Source organism: Bradysia coprophila, unplaced genomic scaffold (assembly GCF_014529535.1).
Source record: "Bradysia coprophila strain Holo2 unplaced genomic scaffold, BU_Bcop_v1 contig_138, whole genome shotgun sequence".
NCBI classification, from domain to species: domain Eukaryota; kingdom Metazoa; phylum Arthropoda; class Insecta; order Diptera; family Sciaridae; genus Bradysia; species Bradysia coprophila.
The window spans coordinates 6,840,887-6,850,436 of record NW_023503409.1 but is presented as its reverse complement, the minus strand read 5'-3'; the positions used below and the strand labels follow the sequence as shown (position 1 = coordinate 6,850,436).

General features: G+C 38.3%; 1 protein-coding gene across 1 annotated transcript; it reads left to right on the top strand.

The window, feature by feature from the left end:
• Positions 1 to 5,312: 5,312 nt before the first annotated feature.
• LOC119073796 (aminoacylase-1-like) lies at positions 5,313 to 8,117 on the top strand. Its single transcript, XM_037179532.1, has 7 exons — positions 5,313 to 5,831; positions 6,371 to 6,501; positions 6,564 to 7,298; positions 7,368 to 7,402; positions 7,465 to 7,598; positions 7,717 to 7,777; positions 7,850 to 8,117. Exons 1-7 carry the CDS (start codon positions 5,782 to 5,784, stop codon positions 7,991 to 7,993), a joined length of 1,290 nt encoding a protein of 429 aa, XP_037035427.1. The 5' UTR covers positions 5,313 to 5,781; the 3' UTR covers positions 7,994 to 8,117.
• Positions 8,118 to 9,550: the final 1,433 nt, after the last annotated feature.

Genomic DNA, 9,550 nt, shown 5'->3' with positions numbered 1-9,550 from the left:
ACGTCAAATTAATTCAAAAAAATTTATTTAATGAAATGAAGAGCATGACGGATAAACCAAATGACCGTGCGTCAATGCTACTCTAAAAATTGATTTTTCCTCCAATATTCAGCGATGTTCTCAATTACACTTTTATTCATCAATTCCTCATCTACAGCTTTCAAATGACTTTTCAACAATCGTTGAAATTTATCCTTCTTCTGTCTTGTGAGACGCGATTCCTCCAGGTCCTTCATCTTTCCCACTATCATTTGTTTCGTAGCTGCTTTACTTTCAGATAGTTCCATCAGCTGATTATCCATTAGGCTCCGTAGTGGTATTGCCAGTTCTCGAAGATTTTGCATGTTAGAGTTGGTTGTCGTGTGCATCAAACGATAACTGATATCACCAGATAATTGCTTGATCGATGTCAGATTGAGAAGATCAAAAGGGCACTTTAAACTGCAACCATCAACGGCAACATACGACAAAAACGCCGCTCCTTCTGCAAGTTTCCTCGAATCAAGTTTGAGTTGGTGAACCTTCGATTTATTGAATTGATTTTTGATTTGTTTGATCTCTTGATCTGATGTGCAACAAATAAGGAAACGGTTTCGCATGTTGCATTTGCTTTGAATTCGATTCAGTTCGTTTTGGACTCCAGTGCCACCAACCAAGCCCACAAATCTTCTGTTATAGTCAGATCCACTTGCACTCAGCGCTTTCATTTTCATATCTTCAGTAATTCCGTATACGACCGAGTCGCACGAGTTTTTCTCGTTGACTATCATGGCTACAACGAATTGATCCTTGTTTCTTCTCATTGCTTGATGGTGTTCCCGAACGAAATTGGCTGTTAAGGCACTCTGCTCTTGAATTAGCTTACAATCAATGTCGGCAATTTTGATCGCAGTTTTGAAAGTTCCTTGGATTATGTCGTTTAGACAAGACGGAATCGCCATGGTGTATTGAATTTTCGAAGTTGTGTGTAGTTTCTGCTTTGCCATTTCATCGATGTACATCAACATTAAGGCAATGATCGACTCAATCTTCATTTGTCCATAATGTTTTGTATCGTAGAGCTGATCCACACTCAAAGTTTTCAGAACATTTTCCATGTTTAGGGAAAATGTATTGGATTTTATTAGCCCGATGGAAATTCCGTCGTCGGTTGTAAAGGAAACAACATTCGCTACAGGTCCATAGATAGTTCGGAAACTATTAACGGCTTGATCATAATAGCTGACGACAATTTCCTCAAATCCAAAGTGAATTCCAACCGATTTTGTAAGAAGTGAGCTCGCAGATGAAACAACAGATGGTGCTGATGCTTTCAGTGATCTTTTGAATTCTGATCGATTGCGATTCGATTCGGAAACTAGCTTCGAAGATAGTTGATTATTTAATTCATTTCTTTCAGCGAAAGGAATGTCGTTCGTTTTTCTGTCGAATTTGTACCAAATGTCCTTGAGACAGGTTCCATCAACATTGTTGAATTGCTCGAGTGTGGATATTCCAGCACATTGAAGCCCTTTCTGATTAATGTCGCTGGCGTATTCCGATACAAGTAGGTCCATTAATACTTGGTAGTCATCCGAAACAGTTGAGTGGGAAATGCTGGCTTCGTTTGTAGTTGAACTATCGTTGTTCAGTCGTCTTTCAAGCTGACTCACCACACTTGCAATAAAGGTTTCTCCACAGTTTGCATATGCATGTCGGATTCCTTGGCAAATGATGTCGCTCTCTTTTTTGTACAAAATCGACATATTATCCTCATTCAGTTTCGATGACATCAGTCGCCCACGGTAAATCTCAACGGCCTCGTTGAATATTTTCTCGGAAACTTTTTCTTCTATCTCGCGCCGTTGGTCGTTGATGTGCACGAAATATTTGGTAACCATTTCCATCCAATGCAGTAATATCTCGCGCAGCGACTTCTCTTTCGGGTCGGAAAGTGATAGCATTTTCTGTTGGAATTTAAGTTTTTTCTTATGTTTGGCTTGGTTTTTCTTGTAGTAGTTAAATGTTCTCCTAGTCCGTTGCTAAAGCGTAACGTAAAAAACCCGGCTGCTACAGTTGAAAATATATCTTCGAATTTACTGACGAATATTTTATTTCTTATTTCTTCAATTGAACGTTTTTAACTGTCACATTTTTGAAAAGTAACAATGGTTAAGAGTAATAACACGAAGGAGATCTTCGGGTGATTAGTGAACAAAGGGTCTCCGATTCAAATAAGTGATAGCTCGGTGGAATCGTTCTTCAATAGGTCATTGCACAGTCCTGCTACTAGCTCCTGTAAGATAATTTTAGAATAGAGAAAAATATTTGCTTAAAGAAAGAGATTCATAGAAATAATACGAAATGGAAGAGACATAAAATGTTCGCCTATGTATGGTTGCCCTGTCCCTGGGAATGGTCGCCTTTGTTTTTTCAGGAAGGAGGAAGTGCGCCAAGTCTAGAGAATACGAATGGGTGGAAAGCGTTCAAAAGTCAAGGTATGTCAGATGGTCTTGAAAATAGTTGAACCAAGGCCGGTATTGAGGGTATTTTTCACAATAGATGTCGATTGTCAAACCGAGGCGAAACCTCTTGCTCGACAAAATACCGGCGTTTTCAGTGATCGCCTTGCAGTTTTAGAAAATCCAATAGTTTTCTGAGTCATGAAATAATGTATAAGAACTTAAGTTTTATTCAAGTAAATGATAAGAAAATTAACGAATTACAAATTAAAAATTTCATCCAACGCTTTTCCATCGGGGAATGTTCCCATAACAGATGCTGCATTGCGACGTTGAACTGCGATACTTATTCTTTGTAGTAAGAATTCTTTCGAGCGACTCTCACCACTTACGTCTTCAATTCGCTTTGCAATTTCATTGATAAACCTAAGACCATCCTTGCAAATTGGTCCCAGCGTTTCGACAGCGAATCGAACGAAAATGTGATTTTGTCTCTCAATAATTTCTTTATAAAGCCAACGTATATATAAGAATTGAACTCTTACATCAACGATTGACTTCCAACCCATTTCCTTTTTGTCTCTAATTATTCGTTAGGTGCTAAATGAGGATAGATATACCATCATGCCCGCACGTTAGTTAGCGGGCGTGACGCAAGTCCACTACCAAAAATGTTTGACAAAAAAAATTTTTGGGGATATACATGAACTGAAAATTTTCTATTTGTGACAAATATCTTTTTGTGACGGTTGTGCATAACGCTCCTCAAATATAAAAGTTGAGTTAGTAGAATTGAAAGACGAATCCAAGGAACTTATTTACATTGGAGACCCTTTGTTCCCAAAGTTAATAAAATTAAAAGGTTTGAAATCACGCTCTTGAAAATACTTCGATATCAAAGGAAGTGGTAGATCCAATAGTAAAACTGCTAGATTAACATCTACCAACCCCGACGCTTAACATATCCTAATGGTTAAAACTAACTATGTAAACGACGTTAATGTGTAAGCGTTCAATGCATTCAAAAAAAATCTAATTGAAACGAATCATAGAGTATTGTGGTGACTCACTTGCGACTTGCCGGTCACGAACACAGTCCTTTTACAGTAAGGCAGCTAAAGAACTTTTTAGCGACGTACGAAGTACGAAGGGGCTTATAGGATTACGATGCCGTGTGTAATTGATCGAATTCGAAGCAGACGGTAAGGGCAAAGTGTTTGCCTATGTTCATAGATGACGAATCCGCAATAAAAATTTGGGCCGTCTGTCCGTCTGTCCGTCTGTCTGTCACGTCGATATCTTGAGTAAATCAAATCCGATTTCAAAAATTTTTTTTCCCTGAAAGATAGTCAAAATAGTGAGGCTAAGTTCGAAGATGGGCATATTCGGGTCGGCCCTTCGTGAGTTAGGGCCACCTAAGTGATTTAAGGTCTTTTGGTGATATTTATGGCAAAATAAACGATGGAAATGTAAATGACACGGCAAATGATAGGTATTGTCAATACCAATCCAGGAAAAAATCGGGTGAGTGGACCGTGAGTTAGGGCCTTAGAAGTGAAAAGCTACTAGGGCCCTATGTGTATTTTACATAGAACTCAAGTAAATTTAATCCGTTTTTCGTAATTTTTGTTTCATTTGGAAGGTAATCGAGCGCCGAATAGAAAGTTGTTGAAAAAAAAATTAAATTTGGGTCCTTGGACTAAGGCCACTACTAGGGCCCTATGTGTATTTTACATTGAACTCGAGTAAATTTCATTCGTTTTTCGTAATTTTTGTGTCATTTGGAAGGTAATCAAAGGCCGAATAGAATGTTGTTGAAAAAAAAATTAAATTTGGGTCCTCGGACTAAGGCCGCAACTAGGGCCCTATGCGTATTTTACATACAACTCGCGTAAATTTCATCCGTTTTTCGTAATTTTTGTTTCATTTGAAAGATAATCGAACACCGAATAGAATGTTGTTGAAAAAAAAATTAAATTTGGGTCCTCGGACTAAGGTCGTTACTAGGGCCCTATGTGTATTTTACATATAACTCGAGCAAATTTCATCCGTTTTTCGTAATTTTTGTTTCATTTGAAAGATAATCGAACACCGAATAGAATGTTGTTGAAAAAAAAATTAAATTTGGGTCCTCGGACTAAGGCCGCTACTAGGGCCCTGTGCGTATTTTACATACAACTCGCGTAAATTTCATCCGTTTTTCGTAATTTTTGTTTCATTTGGAAGGTAATCAAAGGCCGAATAGAATGTTGTTGAAAAAAAATTAAATTTGGGTCCTCGGACTAAGGCCGCTGCTAGGGCCCTATGTGTATTTTACATATAACTCGAGCAAATTTCATCCGTTTTTCGTAATTTTTGTTTCATTTGGAAGGTAATCAAAGGCCGAATAGAATGTAGTTGAAAAAAAAAAATTTGGATCCTCGGACTGAGGCCGGTACTAGGGCCCTATGTGTATTTATACTCAATAAATTAAAATTTTAGGGCTATTTGAAATTTTTGTTTTATTTGAAAGGAACGTCGTACGGGGCTTCGTAATTGCGCTATGCGCAATTTCTAAGATGTACACATTACGTAATAATTTTACTTTAACTACTTTAACCGGCGCATAGGCTTACGGTCAAAGTAGGGTGACAGACGCACTAGGGTCACGTACGCAATAGATATACGGGTTTGTACGGGGCTCAGTCGCAGCAAACGCTCCGACTGTTCTGATGGCTCGTTTTTTAATTCATCGAGACAAAATGTTAACTTAAATCATTTGCATTTGTTGACCAGCTGGTGTAAACTGGGCCTCATGTTTATACAATTTTGTAGGTAAAACTAAAATACACTATAACGAGTGTAAGAGTTCCGGAAAATATGTAAAATTTTAAATGTTAGACTTTGCAAAGATATTGTAAAATCTCGCTCGCAAATATTACTAATGGTATACCATAAAGACAAAGTTAATATCTCCGTAATTTGTTTTGGTACAAAGGCTAAAATTTATTGTCTATCTCTTTATCAATAACCATAACTTTTGATTGGTGACACCCATTAACCAACTGGTACCTTAAAACCTTACAGCTTAACAATCGTCGTTTGTTGCTGCTAGAAACTGTACGTTTTTATCGAATTTTGCTAAATTGCCAAAATATTACCTCGATATACTGTCCCAATAAAAATTTCTTCTTTTCGGCACTGACCGCAGCATTGAAAATGCACACGACCAATTATCTTTATCGGCTGGCAATATAAATGCGTGAGTGATTCCTCGGTTGAGTTTTCAATATAAATAGAGAAAGTGATTTCCTCAGTTCAGTAAGTTCTGATCGATTGTTTTGTAACAAGACAACAGAAAATGTTTGGTAACAAGTGCGGTTCCATTTTGGCTGGCTTCGTAGTCTGTTGGTAAATAAATTATTTTTGCTTAATTTTCTTGTGGAAAAACATGTAGCGATTGGGAAACAGCAAAAAATTACATGAAAACTGTGCAATTTAGAGATTGAGAGATTTAGAGATGAATTGAAAAAGCTTTGATAGTAATATAAAAGTGATACAAATAGTAGATGACATTGGATGCTGCGATAGTGCGATAGTGCGATAGTAATATAGTATATAGTATATCCGAGTTGAAGACGAAAAACAGTAGCGGAAGCAAGCTGCTCAAAAAAACACAAGTGAGTTTGCAAAAGTATCACAAAGTTATTGTCGAAGTAATGAAGCAGCACCAAATATATTGTGGTCATATGTAATGGATGAGTTTCGCAGGGGGCAAACGTCTTTGTAATGGTCAACGTTCGAATGGGGCCGGTAATAAAAGTAATTAGTTTTAGTTTAAAAGAGTTTGTAGAAACAGGATTCGGGTACTGGGTTAAAACCAAAGTTGTTCTATTGATTGCAATAGTTTCACGATGTTAAATCAAAGCTCGCTTTTTGTGCATTTTAAGTGCTATTTCGATAGCTTTATCGGCTACGGTACCACCACTTCCAACATCATCACCATGGTACGGAAATGAAGAGATTCGGACCCTCCGTGAATACTTGAGAATTCCGTCGGTTCATCCAAACATTAATTACGGTGAGACGTTGCTGTTCATTTTAAGCAATTTGTCACTGTAACACTCCTTGTTATCGCTCTAGCCGAATGTGTTGATTTTTTGAAAAGGCAAGCATCCGCATTAGGTCTTCCTGCTGCGGTTCACTATCCTGTCAATGCTAACAACCCGGTGGTGGTCATCACTTGGGCTGGTTCACAGCCGAGTCTTCCATCGATTATGTTGAATTCCCATACGGATGTGGTACCAGTTTTTCCCGAATATTGGACCCATGCACCATTCTCTGCTGATGTTGATAGTGCTGGCAGAATTTACGCTCGTGGTGCACAAGACACAAAAGCTCTTGGAATGATACATTTGGCAGCGATTCGAGCGCTCAAGAACAGCGGATTCCAACCGAAACGAACCATTCATGTCACGTTTACCCCAGACGAAGAGCTCGGCGGTTTTTATGGAATGGCAGGCTTTGCAACGAGTAGTGCCTTCAAGGCCATGAACGTTGGTTATGCATTGGATGAGGGAGGCGTTGCAGAATCCAATACAATTGGTGTCTATTACGACGAGCGGTGTCCATGGCAAATCGAATTCGTTTGTAATGGAACAACAGGTCATGCGTCTTTGTTACTTGAAAACACGGCTGGTGAGAAGATCTCGTATTTGATGAACAAATTTATGGCAATGCGACAGGCTGAAGTGAACAAACAGAAATCGGGGGTTAATCCTGGCAAAGTTACGTCCATTAATTTGACCATGTTGAAGGGCGGTGTTCAGGCAAATGTTATACCAGCCGATCTCAGTGCTGTTTTCGACGTACGTCTAAGTGAGTTTTGTATTGAGAGTTTGACCCTAAATTTTCCATTTTGACTTTTTCTCTACTATACTACCACAGGTGTCGATGTCGATCACGCTGCTTTCGAGAGAGATGTAAGTTTCTTGTTGATTTTTTTTTTTTTGAAATGTGAGGTTCATTTCGATTTAATTTTAAGATTAACCGTTGGTGCAGTGAAGCCGGCGGCGGTATTAAGATAAACTATTTAATAAAAACTCCGAAGGCAATCGCAAGTCGTACAGATTCGACCAACCCACTATGGTCTGTGATTGAGACTACAGCAAAACAATAGTAAGATTATTTGAGGAATGGTTCATTTATCGATTGTTGATGAAAACGTCAAAAATTATCCTGTGAAAATTGCCTCTCTAACAGTGGGTCCACCTTTTTAAAAATTGATATTTTTCAGCAACATTGCAGTAGCACCAGGTATATTGGTTGGAGCGACCGATATGAGATTTTTACGTAAAGTAAGTTCGTGTGATTTTAAGGGACGTTTGAGCGACGTTTCCTAATTTTCTTTCCTCTTTTCAATATTCCAGGAAGGTATCTCCGGATTCGGTTTTTCACCAATAATCAACACTCCGCTCTTGGTTCACGGTCACAATGAATTCGTCTATGCCAACGAATATTTGAATGCCATTAACTTCTTTACGGCGATCGTTTCGAATTTGGGCAAAATTTAATCAAGCTGCGAACTTTTGAGCCAACATAAATTTTACGATCGATTGATTGATGCAATTGAATTTTGTTCTTTATTTTTGTTAATCAAATGGACCTTTAAAAGCTAATAAACACATTTTAACCAGAATGAATTTATGTGGGTTCGTTTTCTGAAAATAGTGGTTTAATACCAGTAGCATCAAAATTAAGTCCACCGAAATCGATCGCATTTTCCAGTGGAATTTTTATGAATGTCAAGAAAGGTATTTGAGTCTAGAAGCCAAAACCCTTTTCACACAATATCTTCGAAGCTTGCAGCTAGTAGGAGGTGATCAAAGCCCGAAAACATGCACTTTGTTTAAGGAAATTTCTCCAGGTACCTGAAGTGTATAGGGTTGTCATTAGAATGGTAATTGCATGTACTTTCAGGGCATGATCAAGTATGAGCACTTCAACTTCTTATATTTCATCGTAGATGCTTCCAACACGCCCATATGACACTACTTACCCGGAACGATCATGAAATTACGCTTCTAATGACACCTTCCAGTCATGACACGCAAGGTTTTTAACGTTACCTCAAAGCTACCTCAAAACAATTCTAAAACTGAATATCAAGAATATTCAAGCATTTTAACTTTTGACAATAGTTTTGCGGTTGCATGGTTGAAAGAACATTCCAAGAATTTAAGATTTTCACTGTTAGAAATCTCGACCAAAATTATCACTAGTTTTCGACCAATTTTTCGTTGTTCTTGGCTCAAGACGTTATTGAAGAAAGAGCAATGCAGAGAAACACTTTTATGTTCTGTTGCAAACACAGCAGTGAGTTCTGTGTCCTGCTTTCAGCAATACAGCTGGAACAACTATTTTGATTGTTTTCTGGACCAACATTTTTTGACCATAGACACATAGTACGAGCGGTAAGTTTTGGTAAGGATGTGATTTTGCTGCTAAAATTTCTCAGTATGTTTGCGACTAAACCTTTCTTGTCCGTTTCTCTTCTATATACTCATTGAAGGATATGACCTGAAGTGAATCATAACTCGCCAATCCATAATCGGCTTTCTACCTCTTTACACATTCATTCCTGGGCCCGATACCCTCATATCAATACCTTCATTCATTGTTTCGGCGTCAGTTTTCGGCCTCCAACGAAAATTCTCTTTTTGCAGCATTCTAAATTCACGCAAACAACAACAGAGAACCATAACAAAAAGGACCAAATTTTAGGTCCAAGTAAAGTCAGATTTGCGTAAAAACTAAAACGAGAATAAAACGTCCGAGTCTTGCCTTTCCCTAGAATACCTAAAGACACCGTTTCGCACAGCTGATTAGAATAACTTCGAAGTTCATCTTTATGAATCCCGCGAACCATAAATGTAAACAAACACATTGGGGGAACTCATCAGGGACGGACGGCAATGTGTGGTAGTGTGTGGTAATAAATGCGTTCCATAGGTTTCTTCCATCGTACGGTAACGAATTTTGACAAGCCGAAAACAACCGACCGTCATCCACAGGAGCAAACATAACCACAACTTAAACAAATTTGTTCGTTAAAACTTCAAAGTGAGGTT